The sequence below is a fragment of the Colias philodice genome, chromosome 16 (assembly GCF_061535455.1).
Source record: "Colias philodice isolate Cphi_HAF_F1 chromosome 16, ilColPhil1 Martin Lab GWU primary, whole genome shotgun sequence".
NCBI lineage: Eukaryota > Metazoa > Arthropoda > Insecta > Lepidoptera > Pieridae > Colias > Colias philodice.
Window position 1 is genome coordinate 458,739 of NC_143101.1, and position 24,873 is coordinate 483,611.

The 24,873-nt window shown below is 33.4% G+C and overlaps 1 protein-coding gene across 7 annotated transcripts in view; it reads left to right on the forward strand.

The window, feature by feature from the left end:
* Positions 1 to 24,873, forward strand: part of LOC149481376 (uncharacterized) — a 465,629-nt gene that overhangs the window by 266,435 nt on the left and 174,321 nt on the right. For 6 of the 7 annotated variants that reach the window (XM_089705004.1, XM_089705005.1, XM_089705006.1 and 3 more), the window contains 2 exons: positions 11,384 to 11,587; positions 17,318 to 19,676. In XM_089705004.1, coding sequence (XP_089561130.1) covers positions 11,384 to 11,587; positions 17,318 to 18,343 — 1,230 coding nt within the window. In that variant the 3' untranslated portion in view covers positions 18,344 to 19,676. Of the gene's footprint in view, positions 1 to 11,383; positions 11,588 to 17,317; positions 19,677 to 24,873 lie in introns of those variants that run through there. The other variant, XR_016316814.1, reaches the window with a different exon arrangement.

A 24,873-nucleotide genomic window follows, 5' to 3' on the forward strand; every position in this document is an offset into this window, starting at 1 on the left:
TGTGTTCTGATTCATTGCTTTTTTGTTCGGTTTTAAGTAAGTAGGTATTTCTCTTTATGATTTTGTAAATATAGTATGATACATTCCAATTTCATATAAGTCTTTTGAGATCTATGATGTTCTCCTTTTAGGTGTACTCTTACAAAAATTTAAGGTTTATTAATATTTGTCAAGTAGATATAATATCTATTCTTGCCAGGAAATTCGTTACGCTTGGGTAGCTTTCGATAAAAGAAGTAACTTGGTCACTTACGTTAGTTCTTAAACGTGTTTGTGATTAATGTATTGTATACTGTTAATTAATATATTATATCTATCAATTATACCACCTAAATGTATTCAGCTCTAAGGTTAGGTTAAGTTTGATTGAATAAACGATTTTGAATTTTAATTTCAATATCATTGTAATCCATACTAATATTATAAATGCGAAAGTAACTCTGTCTGTCTGTCTGTTACTCTATCACGCCTTAACTACTTAACCAATTTGCATGAAATTTGGTATAGAGATACATATTTTGATACCCGAGAAAGAACATAGGCCACTTTTTATTGCGAAAATGTACAATAATATTATGTAGTAGTTAATAATATCAAATCTTTTTTATTTCTTACTTTTCCGTTTTTGAAGTCGGTTGTTTTTAACGCAGTTATTTTTATTTAATACTTTTTAGTGTATTTTTCAACACGAATCAAACGAGCCCAAACTCGATAAGGTTGAGTCAATATATTACTGAGTTCCTATGGCCACCTTCCGATTCCATCATCAAATCAGCTTCATGTCATGATAATGTTTCATCGCTATCAAATTTACATACGTATACAAAATTTCAGCTCAATCTGTTACCGGGAAGTGAATCAAAGTTACTTGCTACATATCAACTTAGTCATCGAGTACAGACAAAAATGCTCATAAAATAAAAACTACTGGGCCTATCCGAAAAAAAAAATTTATTCCAATTCGACCAATTCGACACCATCCCGCATCGAACAAAAACAGAATAACGTAAATCGGTTCAGATACCTCGGAGTAATCGGTGTACATACATAAAAAAAAATATACCGGCCGCATTAATAACCGCATAAAATCGCATGGAGAGCTTAATTTTCACAAAAAAGCTCTAATCGCACGGAAAGCTTAATTTTCACAAAAAGCTCTAATCGCACGGAAAGCTTAATTTTCACAAAAAGCTCTAATCGCACGGAGAGCTTAATTTTCGCAAAAAGCTCTAATCGCACGGAAAGCTTAATTTTCACAAAAAGCTCTAATCGCACGGAGAGCTTAATTTTCAGAAAAAAGCTCTAATCGCATGGAGAGCTTAATTTTCATAAAAAGCTCTAATCGCACGGAAAGCTTTATATTCACAAAAAGCTCTATTCGCACGGAAAGCTTAATTTTCACAAAAAAGCTCTAATCGCATGGAGAGCTTAATTTTCACAAAAAGCTCTAATCACATGGAAAGCTTAATTTTCACAAGAAGCTCTAATCACACAGAGAGCTTAATTTTCACAAGAAGCTCTAATCACACGGAGAGCTTAATTTTCACAAAAAGCTCTAATCGCATGGAGAGCTTAATTTTCTCAAAAAGCTCATATAGCACGGAAAGCTTAATTTTCACAAAAAGCTCTAATCGCACGGAGAGCTTAATTTTCACAAAGAGCTCTAATCCCACGGAGAGCTTAATTTTCACAAAAAGCTCTATTCGCACGGAAAGCTTAATTTTCACAAAAAACTAATCGCACGGAGCTTTATTTTCACAAAAAACTCTTCGCACGGAAAGCTTAATTTTCATAAAAAGCTCTTATTGCACGGAGAGCTTAATTTTCACAAAAAGCTCTAAACGCATGGAGAGCTTAATTTTCACAAAAAGCTCTAATCGCACGGAGAGCTTAATTTTCACAAAAAGCTCTAATCGCATGGAGAGCTTAATTTTCACAAAAAGCTCTAATCGCACGGAGAGCTTAATTTTCCTAAAAAGCTCTATTCGCACGGAAAGCTAAATTTTCACAAAAAAGCATTAATCGCACGGAGAGCTTAATTTTCACAAAAAACTAATCGCACGGAGAGCTTAATTTTCACAAAAAGCTCTTATCGCATGGAGAGCTTAATTTTCACAAAAAGCTCTATTCGCATGGAGAGCTTAATTTTCATAAAAAACTCTAATCGCATGGAGAGCTTAATTTTCCTAAAAAGCTCTATTCGCACGGAAAGCTAAATTTTCACAAAAAAGCTCTTAATCGCACGGAGAGCTTAATTTTCACAAAAAGCTCTAATCGCACGGACAGTTTAATTTTCACAAAAGCTCTAATTGCACGGAGAGCTTAATTTTCACAAAAAGCTCTAATCGCATGGAGAGCTTAATTTTCACAAAAAGCTCTAATCGCACGGAGGCTTAATTTTCAAAAAAGCTATAATCGCACGGAGAGCTTAATTTTCATTAAAAGCTCTAATCGAACGGAAAGCTTAATTTTCACAAAAAGCTGTAATCGCACGGAGAGCTTAATTTTCACAAAAATCTCTAATCGCACGCAGAGCTTAATTTTCATTAAAGGCTCTTATCGCACGGAGAGCTTAATTTTCACAAGAAGCTCTAATCACACGGAGAGCTTAATTTTCATAAAAAGCTCTAATCGCACGGAAAGCTTAATATTCACTTATAAAAATAACTGCGTTAAAAACAACCGACTTCAAAAACGGAAAAGTAAGAAATAAAAAAGATTTGACATTATTATTTACTACATATTATTTATATGTGCTATTTATTAAAAAGGTTTGATGTCGGTGCACGGGCTTAATACTAAGAGCGTATACGCACTATGCGGGTAGCCGCATTGCGGGTAGCCGTCCGGCTGACCGCAAGCACAATTATGTACGTAATATTCATTTCTATGCGCACTGTGCGGTCTGCGGTAGCCGCATCGCAGTGCGCATAGAAATGAATATTACGTACATAATTGTGCTTGCGGTCAGCCGGACGGCTACCCGCAATGCGGCTACCCGCATAGTGCGTATACGCTCTAAGTGCTTAATGTTCGGCACCAACTTCAAACCTATTTAATAAATAGCACATCCATACTAATATTATAAATGCGAAAGTAACTCTGTCTGTCTGTCTGTTACTCAATCACGCCTTAACTACTGAACCAATTTGCATGAAATTTGGTATAGAGATTTTTATTTATTTTATTTTATTTTTTTTATTTTGAAAGAAATTTAAAGAGAAAGGACATAGGCCACTTTTTTTTGCGAAATATGTACCACGGGCGAAGCCGGGGCGGACCGCTAGTAAGAAAATATATTGAAAAGAACAATAACATATTTGGTGTATTTATTTCAAAATATTGCACCATTACAAATATGAATAACTATTTCAAACGAGGGGAAAACCAGGCTTATCATAGAACAAATATTTAGAAATAAGGATAAGATTAGAGAAAATTGTCAAAGCCTCAGATTACTCACAGAACACTGAACACTATCTAAATACAAATTAATATGCTTGATTTCACTCTATATCCATCAATGTTCATGTGTTTGAAACCCTTCGGTGGTTGTAGTTTATATTATAAGATATTAAGGACTAAAAATAAATAAAATCTATGTATGAAAAAACTTTTTTAAACAATGAATTCCTGATTTTTAATTACAGCTGATAAGTCTTATCTACGTTTCAAGTTACACGGCCTATTAATCAGCATATTAAGCCTCTTCTGCCGATTTTTATTTTTTGAAAATTCCATCTCAGTAATGTACCTACTTTGAATAATACACTAAACACAAAAAACAAATTGTCTTATACAAGAATTCTTAATTAAAATTCCAATAAAATTCTCCAGCTTACTGACCACGCCCCTTCGGCTTAGCTTTTATCCTTATTAACAAGATTCAGCTTAATTAGTTTATTTTCGCCAGCATTAGATGGTTCATCTGATATCGAAAGGGAAACTAAAACACTGCATTAATTATTATTGACACACGAAGTTTGAAAATACCTTTATTTACAAAAAGTTTTGTATTCCTGGCTAGGATTATTCTGTGTTTCGGAAGAAAGTTATTTATTAGAGTGTAAGTACCTACTTACATTTCTATGTGTACCTATGCATGAGTGAATGTGTAGTTAGGGTTATTTTGACAATACTATTCTGAAAACCAACGACTTACAATCTCTTCAAAAGACCGTTTATTTAAAAATCAACATCAATAGTATCTTCAAAAATGTCCCATGTCTCCCTATCTTAATTTCTCATATCTTAAAATGAGACTCTTCAAAACAAATAAAATATCTAAGAAATCACACACTATCTTGAATTAAAGTTTGTTTTCGTCGAATAGAAAAAATATAATCAATTAGTAACATTTGAGAATTGGAATGCTTTAAAAGTTCAACAAAAAAACTGACAGAAAAGAGATAAGCTCCACACTTTTAATTATCGTTTACCGACGCATTGTTTTATTTTGGGTAAAAAATCAAGATATAGAGTTGTCTACCATCGATACCATAGTAATCCATTTAATGGGTTCGGATGACTTTTAATGTGAACGATATTTGTTGAATTTTCGTAAATCATTTTTCAAGACCCCTGTAGAACCGCCATCCTGTTAACAAATGACCCACAATTCGGGTCATTTGTAACAGGATGGCGGTTCTACAGGGGTCTTAGTACGCAATCACAAAAAGAAAAATGATGGTCAGAACGCTGATACCGGATACCGGATCTTAAGATACTGTAATATAAAATATTACAGTATCTTAAGATAAAATATTATAGTATCTTCACCGTGTGTGACGCATTTCAATGTTGTTAAAATCTCTCTCATTATCTACTACTTCAAATTACATATAAAATCACCACCGAATCAGAACAAAACATTAAAAAGTCGTAGTCGTGTCGTATCTTATAAAACCATCGTCTCGGTCAATATAGTTTTTGTGTGAAATGGTGCGATGCAGTCGACGGCGAGAGGTTCACACGCGACCTCCAACTTCGAGGACTTTTGGAAGCTGGCCTGTAAATGGATATTGATATTTGGTACTAGATTGTTTTGAGTTAAAGATAGATAGAGATGATAGAAATACGTGCTAAGTTTACTATTAATTAATGATATAATAATGAATTTGTTAATATGTATTTTCGATATTTTCGTCACTCGGGGATATTGGAGCTTTTTACAAGTAGAAAATTTTTAAAAGTACTTCCTATAAATAAGCTTATAAACTCTACTAGCTACTCTATAGATGTAGTATTATAGTTAATTATTAGTTGTAGATAGACTAATGTTTAACTGTCGTCTAAAAAAGTCGGGTTAGGTAAAGCATTTTAAAGATGATAAACAAGGACCGATTTTTAATTGGCTGAGGTTTAGAGAACGTTGATATAAAGAATATAACAAGACTAACATCAACCATAGATAGTATAGCTCCAATAGATCACAACTGCCTGCAATATTTCGAAAATATCTAGGTATAGATAATAGAACCTTCCGTTTCTTTTCCTTCTCTATTCACACTTCACACATGAACAGTTCATGTGTTACTGTACAATGACTAAGACTTTCACTAGCTACGTGACAGACAAACGGACATCAGCTGAGCGGAAGGGAGCAGGACGTGACGTCACGGGACGTTATCGTAGGCTCGACGTAGGAGGCTCGATGCCAATCGGTTTTATGTCTCCGGTTGAGCTTTGATCGGCGATTTGTCATCGGATTGATTTTCTTTATTATTGGAAGATGTCGACAGTTTCAATTACAATCAAAGGCATTCATATCAGACATCGAACGCGTAGTTATAGTGAAATGAAATTACAATGAACTCATGTGATATAATTGGATGCTCGTTGCAATAATAAATATTCTCCAAAGGTATTAAACGTATTATCACTTTGAGACTCATTCAAATTACAGTGCATCATCATTGGCTGTAGTTAGTATGCAATCGTATAGACCGTACTTTTTGGAAGAATAAAATAAAAGAATCACACTACACATATTCTAATTACAAAGATAAATCCTAATTACATGGCCAACACATCTCATACGAAACTAAACATAATCCTAATCTAAAAATAATTTTCCTCAAACCCTAGCCAAACATTAGCGACCACCACCGTTCTGGATAAAAAACAAAATGATGAACATTTAACACAAAAAACAGCAAATCAAACACTGATAGAAGCTGATCCTCCCTCCACAATCAAGAGCTACAGACACCGGCCCCAAATTATCACTGATCCGAAACTAATCAACAAATAGCCTTTATTTGACAGCTATACGTTTTAGGAAAAGTAAGTAATGCGACTTTTTGTCGCCGTTTCTTGAGAGTCGAGTTTTAATCTCTTGTTGATATGGATTCAAAATAAAACAAACATTTGATCCGATTTTAAGCTATTGCAGCTTATAGCTTCTATCGCGGGCCTTAAGCGCGGGGACCGAATCGAGAAATTCCGTAACGAAAAAGCCTCACGCTCCCCACTCCGACGGGCTCGGAAGTGTGGCTTGAAGGCACGCTATGCAAGCTTTACCGCGGCAGTCCCCGAGTGACACATATCTTTTTTTTGTTCTAGCTTTAGGAAATAGAAACTAATTTCATATATCCCATGTGACTGAACAATGCAAATGCTTTTTTGTGCTACTTACCTCTAATAAGCAGTATATCCATCAGCTTTTATTAATTATTTTACTATGAACAAAATTTTATCCTTATAACTGTAACATGTATAAAGTAAATGCAGAATATCCTGATCAATTTGTTTTATGGACTATTAGAATTATCTTACGTTTACATTAATGTAACAGGAAAAAATACATTTAGAAATAATCATACAAAAATAATTTAAAACATCGTTTATGTATGCTTTACATTTCATCAATGAACTATCAAACAAAACTTTAGCAACAATTCTTATAACAATACTTACTCGTCGTTCAGGTATACTCCGCCTAAAGCCATAGTCACACTATAGTAGAGACGGTAACTACAAAAGATTTTCGGTGAAGTAATGACAAGGCGGGAACTGTGTTCTGTGGATAATTTTGCACAAATATTGTCGCTTGCTAACGATCCGACCACCGGCGGTGATCACTTATTTACACGATATAGTTCATCTTTATGGGTTTAACAAATTATGGAGTAGAACGCTGTTTTTGTAGTGTAAGGTTTAATTATGTTTTTTGCAGAATTTTAATAAATGGTTACGGCTGATTAATATAAATTCGTTTTGAGTTTTTGTTGTGTTTTACTAGTAAAGTTTGTAAATGATACTCGTACATAGGCAGATACGCTAAGTGTTCATGTGAACATCAACAATTATTTAGTAATGGTCCGTTATTTAATTATGTAGTTACCTCCAAAGATTCTATAGAAATCCATTTTCATAACTCGATATTAAACAGATTTAAGTTGCAATATCTTCATTCTTGATTAATATTTACTACACATTTCAAAAATTAATTCAAAAGAAACAACTTTACCTTAACAAAAATCCAATTGCCTTACAAAGTATCTACATTTATAAAGTATCTACAATTAAACAATAGTAAAGGTAATAAATTAAGACAGCAAGAATTTGCATTGAAAATCCGCTCATAAAAAAGCAAATATGTATAGAGATTAAATCTATAGATATGCCACAATGGAGCGGGAACTTGACGGGTTAAGGGAAGGGAGGAGGCGGGAGGTATAAATCCTTTATAAATGTGAAAAGTATGTCTGTTTGTTCGTCTTTCTTTCACGTCGCAACGGAGCGATTCTATGATATGATTTTTGTATATACAGAGAGTTCGGAGGCAGTGACAGGCTAATTTTTACCGCGGTGAAATATATATCATTTCCATGGCAATTTTCTTAGATTACACTAGTTTTCAGTCCACATTTTATAATAATGGACATTCTTCGCAAAAATTAACATCTAACATTCACACACAGAAGAAATACCGTATACCCAGAAGTTAGATTAGAAAGATTTGGGAATCGTTCCAGTAGTTCCTAAGATTTACGTGTTCAAACAAACAACCCTTTAGCTTTGTATTATTAGTATGTAACCATAATATAATTACATAGTTTCTGTATAAAAATACATCTTATAAATACGCTGCGTTCACACCCGGGGCCGCTCCATGAGTCACGGTGCGTCTGCGCGCCCAGACAAGGAAGCATGTCTGATGCTGTGCTGAGCATAGGTAATGCACCCGACGTCACGTGGACTATCTAGTGACGTGCTTTCCGTGGCTGCTTCCTTACGGTTTAACTGCCAGTAATGGGATATTTTGAACGAAGATTTACTAAGTTGTAGAGCAAGTTTTGCTAATATATTATTTTCTATGATATAATGATCCTGTTATACATAAGTGAAATCTGTAAAATCTGTAAAATACTCGTCTTTTAAACTACGATAAGTAGAATTAAAGTTTACACCAACATCAATTAAAACATCTATTTACAACAAAATAAATCTACAAGTGCCTTTTCCAAGTATTAACTACAGCCAGTCAGTAATCGATCACATAATTGCGTCGTGTTGGAGTCAACTCAAACTCAAACTCAAATCGATTCTCCCCGGGTCACGAAACCCACTCCAAATGACTTACATTTCTGGCATTCCGTGGATTATGCTGTAAAAAGCGACGTGAGAATTATCGAGCTTTGGTATTGTAAAAAGTGTACTGAGGTGGGTAACGCATTTTGGTGTTAGAAACTTTTCAAAGGCGACTGACTTCTACAGTGTAATATTCACGAACCTTTCAATAGAAGTATTCATCCATTTTATGCCAATATTTCACTAATAAATGAATCAGAATAGATCAGATAAACATTTAATTAAACAAATCAAAAATGATATGACAACGACAAAGCGTTCAAAAGCGCAAAAGTATTTTTGTTTTTTTTATCGATTAATTAAAACATTCAAAAACACAAAATTTCGATACATTGAAGTTTGAACGACTTAAAGTTGAATATTGTTATAACGCGGTAATCTTAGGAACTAGGTACAGGGTTCGAGTTGAAATATTATTTTTCTTTTCATAAATTCATTTATTGAGGAAAGCTATATAACATGATATATCTTCTTCGTCATCATCTTCTTTATAGGATCATGTTCAACGTGGTTGAAGCGGGGCACAGCTATCAAATAATTGTCACACACATATAAATTCAAACACAAACAGTATCATCTCAAGACGGTACGGTAAACACGGTACAATCTACAAGCCATTTCGCGGAAGGCCAGTACGTGCTCAGCCGAGACAGGCTTACCTTGTCGAATTGTCGCAAAAAACTTCCATCCCTTTGGCCCTTGGTACAAGGAAATACTTTTATTACTTGGGAAGTATTCTTTTTGGTTCCGTGTGTCTTCGGTGTTAACATTTGAATCGTGGATAGGTTATCACTACATAGTATAAAACAAAGTCGCTTTCTCTGTCCCTGATTCCCTATGTATACTTAAATCTTTAAAACTTCGCAATTATTGATGCAGTTTTTAATAGATAGAATGGTTCTTGAGGAAGGCTTTAGTATATAATTTATTAGGTTTTAGACAAAGCGGATGAAGCCGCGGGTGGAAAGCTAGTGTTGAATAAGTATGCGTATGAATGAACCACTTCAATATCAGAGTTATTAATACCTTCCATAAATGATGATTTCTTATATAGGTAAACCAGAATCTGATGGCAAATTGGGAAATCAAAATTTTGAGTGTGCAACCCTAGGGAAAATGGACTGAACGATCTTGATACTGCTTATTTTTTATTTTGTCCTCAACATCATTAGTCACATTACATAAGTGAACAATACTGTACTTAATAATGAGATTCCACTTAATATTATGTAGGTACATACTTACATAATATGCATATTACTTTTATCTATGTAATACCATATTAGTCCATGGTAATACATATTATTATTTACACATACCTATATTTGTATATTCATTATCAGTATGCCATGTAAAAATATGGATGTAATGATAATGCAGATCAAAACTAGATTGCTAATAATTTTTTATAAAATAAAATAAAAATAAAATAAAACTATGTTTATTTTCTAAAGTATTAAAGATACACACATTATAAAATTGACTTGGACAGCTTGGACTTGACGAATAGCCGTATTGGAAACTCCTGTAATAAGTTTTCATAAAATTATATTGTAATCAACAAATAATATTATAGTTACCTACTTATAATATTTTTTATTTTAAGTATCAAAACGGGTAAGTCCAATTTACCAATAAAATATTCAAAATTGAAAATTGTGACGTGTTTGACCCTTCTTCATCGAATGTTTTTTATTATAAACAACACCTCTTGCTTGTGATCGCAGCGGCTTTTTCGACATTTTCTAAGATTTTTTAGACAAAATCCTAAAAATTATTCATCAATTGCAAAGAAGACAAATAATTTGGCAACCAATTTGATAGTTGTCAAATAAAATTGCCATATGAAAATCTTTTATTTCGTAAATATAAATATGCCATCAGATTCTGGTAGACCTATAATTAATAAATAAACGTATCTTACGTAGTACCAAGTTGACGACAGAGGTTGCAGAATATAGCATCAGCACTTCACAAATAAATATTTACCTAGATAGAAAAATTTACATGAAAAACCATAAAGATATAGATTTTTTTCGAGATTTCTAACCAGCTTTAGATAATCATCCATTTACCTAAGACAATACAATTTATATAAATGTTACTATATTTTACTTTTAGGTGTATTATTAGCAGATTTAAAATAAGTATCAGCATGATTCACGCATTACAAAAAATATTTATCGAGCATTTCTAGAACAATCGACCTTCTAAAAAGTCAAAGCTCCAATTATGGGCTAAGGACGGAATTAATAGCAGCGAATAAGGACGTAAAATTCTATACAACATTTTTGATTGGACTGCCATTTTGTACTTAGTTTTATTAAACTATTATTAATATATTGAGTTTAATTATTTTTAAAGTATGTGTATATTTTGTATAATGTACAACGCGATCGTCGATATTACTAAGATCCTAAACATACATTTTACTTCACACATCTTCATAATAATATCACTACTTCAAATTTTAACTCTACATTTTTATCTCCCAAAATATCAGTGTCAGATAAGTTATTTTAGTAATTTAGCAATAAATCAAAAGAAGATACAATTACTATCTTTATTAAAATTTCACCATATTACAGCTACAGATTTCAACGTAAATTCCACAAATAAAATAACACAACTAAATTCCTGCATTTCATCGTGCAAAAATATCACTACACTGTAACAGACACAATCTACAAATCAACCATCATAAAATTTACCAATTACCAAAAAATATTCTATTCCTAAACTTCTCTTATGATGCGATCCGAAGATCTAATCCTTCTTTCTCTTACAGTGTGAAGAAACAATGTCCTCTGGAGACATGTGCGTCTCCGCTGCGCGCGCTGGTCCCTCCGCGCGATGGCATCCAGCCTGCTTCGTGTGCTCTTCCTGCCAGGAGCTGCTGGTAGACCTGGTGTACTTCTGGAAGGACGGGCGGCTGTACTGCGGCCGGCATCATGCGGAGACCTTGAAGCCGAGGTGTTCTGCTTGTGATGAGGTAATGTATCAAGTTGTATATGATAGATCATTTAAATTACTCTTGGCATATTAATAAATTCGTATTATTTATGACATCTTAGACCTTAGTACACAGACTCACAGATTTTAATAATTGTTCATGAATTTATCGTAATATGAACTATTAATTTTTTTAAATAGCATGACTTTTAATATATCTACCTATGATAAAGTTAAGTAATGTATATTCAAATGTGATTGTGGGAATTTTGATTAAAACTTTTGGGATACAAATACAAAATATTATAGGAGAGAGTCTAGAGAGAGTGGTAGAGACCATGTAAATTTCGTTTTTTTTCCTAAACGTTGTAATGTATCATTAATCAGGACCAATGGATAGTTTTGAAAGTACTTATAGATTATTATATTATTATACTTTAATCCTGTAGGTATCCTTCATTTTAATATCTGAACATTTAACCCTTATACCTTACACTCTGGGTCAATAACTCTTATATCTTCAAGCGCCACAAATTGCCCCTTACAATTGTAGCATCGGCGATAAGCTATCGAACAACCCCTAATTTGTGCAAAGTGGTTCTTTCCGCCATCGTAGCGGGGTTCCGTAGACCGGATATTGGAGATCCTTGATAGTGTAATGGGTTGTAACTGGGTTACCGTTGAAATTTGTGACCATCGATAAGGTTATTTCTACTGAAAAATAAATTTGTCTTTATGATGTAGTAAGTACATGAATATTTCGGATCTAAGGTACTTTAAATTTAATTTTGTATGTTTTGTATAGGATAGGAATGGTAATTGGTAATATATACAAAAGATAGCAAACGCACTCAAAACTGATATGTATTTCATATAATAATTCAAAAAAATATTACCTAAATTTACTTATAATTACATAATGGAAGATAAAATCTCTACAGTTATTCACAGAATTTATTAAGTCATTTTTCCGTCCATACCAACCCCATAAAACAACGGGCATATAATTCCTTCATTCGAAAGAAAATCGTATTCAAACAATAAAACAACCGAACTAGGTCAGTGACCCGGCAGTTGCATCGATAAATCAAACTTATCGAATTGCCTGAAAACATGGCCCTTCTGTTGTTACAGTTCAACGTATATTTTATGTTAATAATCCTACTAAAAATATAAATCTGCATACAGCAATGTTTTATTATCATTTGCTATCGTTTCATTTTGAATCTATAATTATGAGCGTGTTATGCATGTTATTAGAATATAATATTAATGATAAAATTATAGAGTTTTAAATTATATCAATTACTGTAATAACCATTCTAAAAATCATTCATGTATGCATGTATGTCTGTACACAATGTACTTTTAAAATACTAACAGAATACAGTAGCTAGGGAGATGCCACGTAAAGAGCGTTCAAAATCGCAAATTAGCAATGTAAATGATTTTCAGGGAGACGGGAAATAATTAACGAAATAACAAGTTAATTACGTACATGTAGGTAATATGTAAGCAAGAGATTACCCACATGAAGCCGTCGCGTGTCGATACGATGATAAACTATGTTTTATGCGCGTCTACCACGCGAGACCGTCGTGTGAAATGAAATTTTTAATTTTTAGGGTGTTTTCCACCAGAGTTGTGCTGAACGAGGCAAGGTAAGTAAAGCGACAGGATAGGTTCTTTAAAAACACATCCCTTGATACACATCCTCGCATATCTCTGATGGGAAAGCACCCTTATGTCTGTCCAATGGGAAGGCCTGGTCCGTTGTTGACGGGAAGCAAAGCATGGCTATGACGATTTGCCCGAACTTAACAAATTCAATCAATTATAGACATTGAAGAATTCACTGTTTAATTTATTCTACTAAGCGTATTTCTTGTCAATATTTTTTCTATTATTATTTGCTATCCTTGAAAATCCATTTCCAAATTAAACTTCAATGCTCTTATTTGATCATTTTCTTTGTTGCGTAAGCAGTTTTCTTATGTCATAATTATACAACGATCACAGAATACATAATAGTAGCTAAACGCTACAGAACTGACACTCTCCGCCTCCCGCCAAAATTAAACTTACCTCACCCCCGCGCGATCAGACATAAAATGGACCATATTTTTCTGCAAGGACGATACGCAACGAAGATTGACAACATTAATCAAATTGACTTAAAGTAATTTTATTATTTTGGATTTGTGATTATCGTTTTTCGTAGAAAATGGTTAGATATTGTGCTGTTTACGGATGTATTTCATCAGAAAAACGCGAATTTTTTTTACGCTAGTCACAAATGTGCCAACCATAAAGCGTTAACACACACATTTGCAGTCTCTACAGTGTGACTGTCAAAACGATCATTTTGTATGGAGTGTCCGGGGTGTGCAACGATGCAGATTTTATGTACTCTCTATAAAAAGTAAACTAAACTTGTATATTATTAACGTAATTTTCACATTTTCACGCAAATGTCAGGGATTAGCCACTTCAGTACAATCTCGTTGAAAACTTATTATTAAAACTTTGAGAACTTATTAATAAACGTCTTAATTTTTTAACAACGGCCATTAGCACCAGGTTTTACACATATATTAATAGCTTAAATGTTATTCTTTTGCACAAAAAATATCAGGAAAATTATATCAATAGTTTTTGCGTAAAACCTTTTTTATTATTTAAGTTCCCTTTGAACTTTTTCCTTTGTCTAAGGCCTAAGAGATCACTTTGCCCTACTTCTAAGAATATTATAGAAAAACAATTTACAAAATCGATTCAGCCGTTCTCGAGTTTTGCACTTAACAATTTGGCGATTCATTTTTATTATATAGAAAATTAAAGAATTCTCTGCTCGACTGTACCTAAAGTTAAAACATAAAGATGGCAATGGGTTCCTGACAAGGTTACTGCAGCTATACCCGCATAGCATCCACTGCAGTGCATCTAATCGATGGAGACTCTATATTTAGTGGTGCAGTGTCAATGTTAATGAGAATTCACGAATATTTACTTGTGAAAAATGTGAAAAAGCTTTATTGGTTGGTTTTATCACTATCATAACGTTATAATTAAATAAATTAAACTGTCAGCTATTTATACTAATATTATAAAGCTGAAGAGTTTGTTTGTTTGCTTGCTTGCTTGGACGCGCTAATCTCAGGAACTACTCCTCCGATTTGATTAATTCTTTCAGTGTACAATAGCCCATTTATTGAGGAAAACTATATGCTATATGTCAGGCAAAGACCAATAGTAGCGAAGCAATGTGGGTAAAACCGCGGGGCACAACTATTTTAATTAATATAATAATATGTACTTGTAAAAGAGCCTCCTATAAAGAAGACCTAATCGATAAGCTTCTTGGCATAAGCGCAAACTAATGTACCAATTTTTATTTTTTAAACCTTTAATTGAGTAATTAACTATGAATATTTGAGCATTAAGTTAACACATGGTTTGTAACATGTTTTGCATATATCTATTACGTCAAGCGGTTTCTACCGCGTAAATCCAGATCCCGTGAGAAAATATTTGCAACCTTAGTAAGTATCTATAGATAGCGAATGTCAAATAAGTCCAGTATATTTTTTAATTGATACCTTCGATAAAATATAGTTAAATCTTCTCTTGATTTTTTTATACTCAAACATTGATTTGGTCAATATTTAGGAATACTTTTCAATCGTCATAATAATATTAGAAATGGTAGTTACAGTTAGTATGAATTAGATATACCTATATTATGACGATAATACCTACCCAACACCACGCTTACAATAAAATAAAGAATTTAATATAATTTTAATAAAAACAGAGTTGAATATTATTTTTATCCACAACGCTATTTTTAACACGTAATTCAAGTTTACCATTCACAACCGTATCAATACAAAGGGAAAATGTCAAGAATCTATACCATAATAGTTTACAGTGAATCAGAGCTGCCTGTGTGTGTAATCATGCCGGGCCATGCTTGGCCGGTTGCGTAAGGGACCTTTTGTCCACGATGTTTATAGAAAACTACATATGACATGCAATTTTCCGTTTATTTTCTTTATTGAATGATTGCTTTCAATGGCACATTCCTGATACAGAATTTCCTGGAAATTTAACAACAAAGGCAACTCTGTGGACTGTGACCCATGTGTATGAAGAATATAGAACTGATAGAAGATTATATAACTGCGATTGAATCCTTGGCCAATAACGCATTAAACCATTTGTAAAATGTGGTCTCTTAACTGACCATTATTATTAATTATAGTTAGCATTTTTATACTATTCCATATAATAATAGGTTCTTTATAGATCAGTAATTTTTGATCAGTAATTTGATAACCAAGGATTTTAAAATCGCTCCTAAAACGTAGAAATTAAACGACCAATTCCTGGTTGATGCGTCTTCTACCTACCTCTTAAATAAGTAGAAAAAAAACGAGCAAGGCCTACATCTTCTCTTCTACGACCATGTTAAGTTTAAAATCTAGTAGTTTTATTCAACTTCATATACATTTGAACCTACAATTACTTACTATGCGGTAACCGTATGAAATGCAGCGGGGTCAAGCTCTCACTGGTGCATGGGAGCCGCGTTATCTATATCAATTAGATTGCATTGTTGTTTGTTCGCATTTCGGTTACGTGCGGTTTGCAGGTTTTCGACTTTTATTGATTTTAATTAGGTTGGTGTTTTTGAAATAATGGAGGTTCCTGCTTGAAGAAAATCTTTCGAAAACTTAATTTGTCAGGAATATCCGCCATTTTTAAATTTTGATTCATTGCGGTGATAATATGAATTGTTTTTGAATCTCATTTTAATTATGTAATGTTATTAATTGTTCATAATATAAATTACGAATTTTCGTTGGTGATCACATAGGTAACAAGTTTGTATCATACATTAATATTTAAAAGGTTTTTGGCTTTAGTAAAACAATTAAAAAATCTTTTTTTACAACATTTAAGAATGAATTATTTCTAATTCCATTTATATTTTCATAACAATAGTATACACGTGTAAAATTTTACCTAGCAGGATAAACTTAACTCAACTAAACTCTCTCAAACTAAAATTAAGCTTCATAGATTCACACTGCATTCAATTTCACAACACCATGCATTAGTTGGTACCGTTTTAAAATATTATTAATAAAGAGAACACTAATGAACGGCATGTGAGAAACCTCCATTGTTCTGATAACGAAGCTCAATTATACGTGTTTGGCCGACTTATTAATTAGACACTAACTGAAGCGTGGTGAGAGATTATTTTACGACAATATTTAAATATATTTTGTGCTGTAAAAACTGCTGAGTTATGCGCAATTATGGTGCAAACAATGATTTCAAGATTATTTTTTAATATGTACATATTTCGTGTTTATAATAGTTAACATGCACTGATATTGAGATAAAAAATCTCATTTTTATTACCATGTCAATTAAATTAATTTAAATATAATTCAGTTATAATTTAGGCAGAATATAACAAATAACAATGATTAGATTTTTTAAGATCTGTTTTATTAAAGGTCTTTGAACCGAAATTGACGAAATAATAGCCCATTAATTTTTACACATCTAATTCGACCATAATAACTACATTACTTTTTCGTCCACCATTAATGCTTAATTAAGTTAAAATTAAACAGTTTCTAAACGTAATATAAAAACTTACAATGCCTGAGTGTAGTTGAATTTTCAATTAACAAGGTATAGACTATAGAACATCTAGGTATTTACGCGTGCTGATTATGTTTTTCTTTCGCAGATCATTCTCGCGGACGAGTGCACAGAGGCTGAAGGTAGGGCATGGCACATGAAGCACTTTGCCTGCGCGGAGTGCGCCAAGGTTCTCGGAGGGCAGCGCTACATCATGCGGGAGGCACGGCCCTACTGCCTGCCTTGCTTCGACAACTGCTTCGCCGAGTACTGCGACGCGTGCGGCGAGCCCATCGGCGTCGATCAGGGTCAGATGTCACATGAGGGACAACACTGGCACGCCACAGAGCGGTGTTTTGCATGCCACACGTGCCGGTCCAGTCTGCTCGGCCGGCCGTTCCTCCCGCGGAAAGGAGCGATATTCTGCTCCATCGCCTGTTCGAAAGGTGAGCCGCCAACGCCCTCCGATTCTTCAGGCCCCGGTCCGCGACCGCCAAGAGCGCCGCGTCCAAGAAGGATCCCCTCGCCGAAGTCGCCACCTAAAAGTCCACAGCGAGAAACGTCACCGCATTTAGATGCAGATTCTGAACCGAGCGCGTCATTAGCACCCGAATCGCCGCCACCGCACCCGCCTCCTCCACCACATGCGTGCTTAAGCCTCGATAGAGCACTCGCAGACTTAAGAATAGAACAAACGATGGTAGAACATCAAATACAAACTACCCCTACGTCAGAAGAAAAAGAAGAGGAAGAAGAAGAATGGAAAGCACCGCATCCAGTAGAAGCTCAAGCTGTTGTAACCCCGGGTAATTCAACTTCGATGCCGGAACTCACGCTTGTAGATGGTAAAAGTAAAAAGCCTAGAAGCGGGAGGACGGTTAGGTTTTGTGGAGACAATGAGGCGTTTGAGCCGGATGAACCTGTAAGAAGACAGAAGGTGCGAGACGAGGATGCTAGCAGCTACTGCAGCACGTGTTCCTCGTCATCATCTTCCTCTGAATCATACACTTTGCCAACCAGAAGAGCATACGGCGGCGTGAGAATATCATACGTACCGAACGACGCCGTCGCGTGCGCAAAACGGGAAAGACAAAGAAAGAATCCGAATCACGATAAAAACTGCATAATTTCGTGATCTTGGCTAGCCCTAATCCCTCCTAGTGACGACAACCTCCGAACGAAAGACTGACTATTAGATTTTGTAGCCCCTAACGCCATAGTATTATAGATAAAAGTCTTCCTATTAATATATATCGCTTTGTCGTTCGATTTGTGCGGAATATCATGAGTTTAGTGACACCCAGCTATCTATAAAAGGCTTAACCACTGAATAGGCTCGTATTATTCGGGTCTAATCCCTCCTGAACGCTCCACACCTTTATTTCAAAGGATTTTATCGTCAGTTGGCCGCTACCACGCGTTTCCAGCCACATTGGTGGTCTGAAGCTTTAAATTATTATTGTGCTTCGTAACATATCTATGCTTATATTATTTCATATCGTTTAGAACATTAATTTTAAGACATATCCCACTTTGCCACTTAGTTAAGGTTGTAAATGCGATTTAAGTACAAATATAATGTTGTATTTTATAACGATTTTGTAAGTGTGTTCAAATTTGTAAATACATAGTTTAGTTAGGATATAGAATGTTTAATGTAATTTATTCGATATTCGTACAATGTCTCAATGATGGCGTGGGCAGCTGAAAGAATACCTCTTAGATAAGATTCTAAAGATGCCTTTTAACCCAATCAACTTACCTTTAATGTATTTACGTAACAGAGCGTACCTAGTTAACACATCATCTTACAAGTATGTGTAAGACATACACACACACAAGTTACGCACACACATATTGTAATTATGTTTTATTTTAAGTTTTTCGTTGTTTTAATATTCGCGTATATATCAAATTATGAAGAACTGGACTTTTGTTTGAATAACAAATATCTATGATGTATTAAAATAATAATGAATATTTAGACTGTCTATGTAAACATATTTCTAGATATTTATCACTCATTGTAATTAAAAATGAAATTGTAATACTCATTTTACGTAATAATATTAAAATACTCAATGTAACAGGGGACAATAATGAATAACGTGAAGAGCTCAAATAATACTTTCATAATACTTTTTTTATTGTGTAACTTATTATTAATAAATTCACGGTAATTAATAAAATACCCAATCTTTTTTTTTTTGGAGTTCAAAATAAAGTTGCCATCTTATAAAATTCTACCCAATAAAGCGGTAAAAGTGGATAATTTGTTAATTTTTCTTTTTGGTATAATTTTTTTTTAATTAGCCCAAAACTAATCTTGCCCGTATCCCATTATTGTTTTTGTTGCCACAGCCAAAGTGAGGATATTTTGTAGGCGTTTGTAAAATTAATAATGTGTTACAATAATGTTTGTACGTTTTTAAGTTATTTTGTAATGAAATAAAAGAGTTTTTATGAGATTTCTTGTTTTATTGCACTCTAGATAGTACACATAGCCCATTTAATTTAAAGTCAAAATGACTAGGTTTTGGTATAGAAAGTTCCTTGACAGACATGGCTGATAAAGAAGTATAGGAATCATAGGAAGGATAAAATGTAACCTAAAATTAATAGACAATCTGAAATTAGTCAACTAAATATCTGAAAAATTGACAATGATATAACTATAGTAGTAGACTACAGTCTACAGGCCCATGTTGAAAAAGTTATGGGTCATTTGAAAAATCAGGTGACTATCTAGAACGATCCACCTGGTGGTTCAAATGACCCATAACTTTTTCAACATGGGCCTGTAGTCTATAGTTAGCTAATCCCTTGAGAAATTCTGAAACGAATTCAAAAACTCTAAAAGATAGGTATAATGTAACCCAAAATTAGATTAAATGTTGCAAACAGTTTTTTGAAATCTGCTTTTTGCTCCGGGTTTAACGGCCCGTAGACAATGTATTTTGTTAAGTTATTATTAGCCCGTGGATAATAAAATTAACTTGCTTTAATTAAATTTAGTTTCAACTTTAATACAACATTCAATATTAACAATTTCTTATTTATTTCTTGCATAAGAAAACTGTCATTATCTTAACAATTGTCTAATTAGATTTCTAACATGATCACAAGAATTTTCGCCTTTTCTTTATTAGGATTATGCGTGAACCATAAAAATTAGAATATAATTAAAAAATAATTGTTATCTTATCTCATGCTTACATAAAAAAAGACCGACACTAATTAGTCGATTCACAAATTTTACATATATTTAATTTTATTATATTAAAATTTAAACAGAATTAAATGTATTTAATATCTGACCAGTGAAAGTCACCCGTGTGAACATGGCAACCATTGTAAGGCATGTCTACACTGTGACATAAGTTGATAAGACTGGGAAAACGCTCAGCCAATCATGTTATGTGCTTTGAAAAATGTCATTGTGCTGAGTAATTTTGCAATATAGGTAGTATTTGTATTCTGTTCTGGGCAATCTACACAATGGGCAGCGTTGGGCGAGCACGCTAGTAAGCACGATAGTAAAGAGAGCCTATGTCTGTGATCGGCCGTCATTGTAAATGGTTTTTCATAACCGCTGTAATATGGCAGCAAATATTGACGACCATTTGTTGGGCCAACGCTGCCCATTGTGTATAAAGTCCATATTATCATAGTTGAATTAAGCTCAATAGATTTTCTAGAACATACAAGCACAGATTTTCGTATACTAGGATTTACAGATGTCAAGGAGATATTCAAAGGTTTGTAGCGTAATAGGGACATAGGAAAATGGACTGAACATTTTAATGTTTGAAAAAAAAGTACAATTGAAATGGCTATTTCGAGTGGTAGGAAATATTTGAAAATCAACTAAATTATTATTTAAATAAAGTATTGAAGAATGTCTTAAAAATAATTCAAGTATCACTTTAAACAGTAAATCTATTTCTACCACTAAATTCCAAACCAATTACAAATTAATTCCCACAAATCCAATGACCTTGCATAATTATATGAAACCTTGAACCACAGATACTATAATACCTTGAACAGCAGACACTGAACCTACCCCAACCCTTCCAGACATAATTACCGTACTGTCACGCGACAACCCTTTCGGGCTGAATTAACGGGTTGATTAATTGCCCCGCATTTTAGGGTTGAAGGGTTGGAATGTTTAGATGTGGCTTTTTATATTTTCTAACTAACAATCAATACAGAAAATAAACAAACAATAAACAAACACAATTTAATTACAATTTTTATGTCAAGCAAATCTTATCGGTGTTCACAAAAAAGCAATACATACATACATTACTTTAGCTTGATTCTATAATTTATTTCATTGACATAACTACTATCACATCCATTCAATTTTTGAGGTCTTTTTTTAAGGACGTCCGCGTCAGTTTAAATTTGTTATTGATAACCTTTGCATTTAATCTTAGGTAATAATCTGGGTTAATTCTATTATCTTTAAGGCTTATCTTCTAATATAATTAATAGGCTAGTTATAATTAAGCTTAAGCTATCAATCCAATTAATTATTTTCATTAAAATAAATCAATTACTAGCTGTTGTTTGAAAACACGCACGCTAGCAAGTAACATATCTTACTAAAAGAATGGACAAGGAAAAAATTGTAACGGATAATAGTAATTTTAATTATAAAGTTCTGAAATACTATTGAATATCTCTGCCAACAGCTTCGCTCGTCAATACAAAATTTTGAAACTAGTACCAGTAGTGTGCTAGTAGCTTCTGAGATAAGCATGTGCAAACATACAATTCAACTTAATGTTCAGCTTTATCATATTATGATATTAGTATACATACTTAGTTCAATAATTATTAATATTTCATAACATAACTTTTCAGTTTCATCCAACTGTAAAAAATTAGTCTAATTTAATATGCCTCGTCTATATTCACTGAACTCTACAAAGGGGTAAATTCTACCCCAAATAGGAGCCTACGCGACATATTTATTGCAATAATTACGTCTGCGTTCGAGGGTTAATCGACCGAATTAGTCTGAAGGCGCGTCCCTAATTAATTGTTTGTGCGGAACTACCCTAAGCCAGATTGAAAACCGTGTGATATGTATTGTTGGAGGGTAGTAATTGTTATTTAGAGGCTTATATATCATAATTTGTTAACAATTTGACACTTTTCAAATTGAGTAAAAGTTATATTTAACTACCAATCGATTTCGTATAGCATTTTGATTTAGGCCTTGAATTTCGATAAAAACGTTAAATAAATAATATATTATGAAAGACAAAATAAAGAACATTCAAAACTATCTATTACAGAAAAGTGTAGAGAAAAACATACTTACATTATTGTATATGAATGTAGTCGATTCATACCGCAAATGGTTCCTGTTCAATTGCTATATTCTGATTCCATATTTTTTTCATTTGTACATAAGTAGGTTAATCTATTTATTTTCTATAATATCATAAGTAGATATTATTATGTTTTTATATTTTCTTGTTCATACCACATTCATGCCTATGTAAGCTTTCTCGTTAAAACCTACAGATTTTGATGATACTTAGCAGTGAACGCTATAGAAAGACTTACGTAGGTACTTTTACTCGCGGATTATACATACCTTTATACAATATTCCTCCTATATAACAATACTAGCTTTCCGCCCGCGGCTTCGCCCGCGTTTTCAAAGAAAAACCTGTTCCCGTAGGATTTCCGGGATAAAACCTATCCTATGTCCTTCCTCTGGTATCAAAATATCTCTATACCAAATTTCATGCAAATTGGTTCAGTAGTTAAGGCGTGATTGAGTAACAGACAGACAGACAGAGTTACTTTCGCATTTATAATATTAGTATGGATTATATATAGTTATAAAAAGGGTAAATAAATAAAATCAGTGAAGGAATGTAACAATTACATTTCAATTGACGCGCTCTGAACCGTGATACAGGTGGCGTTCCGCTCGCGCCTGCACCTGACATTTCATGCTGCTGTGATTGACTTGAACATTCAAAGGAAATAAACTTATAGTATGATATATTAAATGAGAAAAGTTATATAATATGCTAACTAGCTGGCGCGATAGTCTGACTTCTGATCCTGACTTTGCGCCAAGTATTAAACCGGAGATCAAATTATTGAGTAACTATAGGAAACATGCACTGCAAAATTTTGACTTATATGCTGCGACCAACTTAAGAGATGATAAATGATAATATTTCATTGTTTGTTTTTGGAAAATAAAATTATTGTTTATTGTATTGTTTGTTTATTAGCCTTTCTCAAAAGTTATCTAACTATAGTCTAGGATCAATAGAAATAAAATTTATTTATAATTTAACTCGATTAATAAATACTTAGTAAAATTTTCGACATTTTCCTAGTTATAGCTGACTAGGTACCACCTAGTGAGAAGTTATAAAAAATGAAGCGTTTGATTAATTATTTATTAGATAAGTTCAATCTACAAACACTTTCATAATAATCACCAACCATAACCAAATAATCTACCAAAACCGATCGATAACAGATACAAAATAAACAATAGTAAAGTTGTCTATGACGTACTGACCACAGAGTATCGCGTTACAGGGGGTTGCATCGATTTGAATGTCTGTTTTGTTTATTTGGAAGTTCATTCAGAAAAATTACGCATACTATTATACTTAGGTATTATGTTATTCGTTGTACCAGCTAACGAGTTACGCTTGAAATTTTTTTGTTTTCAATGAATGAAAAGTGAACGTGTCGCTTACCATTACCTATGGAATACACAGAAAACTTTTATAAAAATCGGTGTGGCCGTTTCGGAGGAATTTATGTATTTACCAAACACAAAAACAGCTCTACCCGTTAATGAGAATAATAGTTTGGTAGAAATTCACAAATTTATTTCTAAAATGTCAAATAAAACCATGACGAATAAAATAATTATATAAAATAGGTAAATAGCCTGCATAGAAAGGGCAACATACTACGCAAGGCTACGTAAATTATAGAAATACGAAAAAGCTTCTAAGCGTCACTTGATCAACGATATATAAATTGAATGTTAATTGGACAAAGTTCCACCGGCGGATAAGTACGAACACTTTGGAACCCTGACACAGTAACCAGGCAAGGTCGTTCGGAAGTGACTCAACGAGCATCGCCTAGAATCTAGATGTCTTAGGTTTCCTAAGTACAGTTATGTAAATTTTACTATTGATTACGAAATACTTTATTTACTTATATGTCAGAAATTTACGGTCGAGTACCTTACGGTAAAATTTGTAGTAGGAAAAAATATAACAATTAGTGACAACAATGTTATTTAGTTATTTACACAAAAAGAACAATAATTTTTTCAATGAAACTACCATCTAAAGAATTCCATAAATTCACAACGTTTCACACACAGCAATTCATAAAATTCCACTTAAATCATTACCACGTTTTTTAACAAACCTTTTTAAACGAAAAACGTACGGATAACGCAAAAATTCTAGAAATGGCGCCAAACAGCTGTCAAAATATGGAGCTGTCATGAATCATTTGAATTTAAATTTCGAACGCTCCGGAAATCAACCGACATCGTTGAAGTTTATTTTTTCCCGGTGAAAATGTGCATTGGAATTCAACAAGGACGACCTTTATGAATCATCACGTGTCCGCTTTGCACAAGATTAC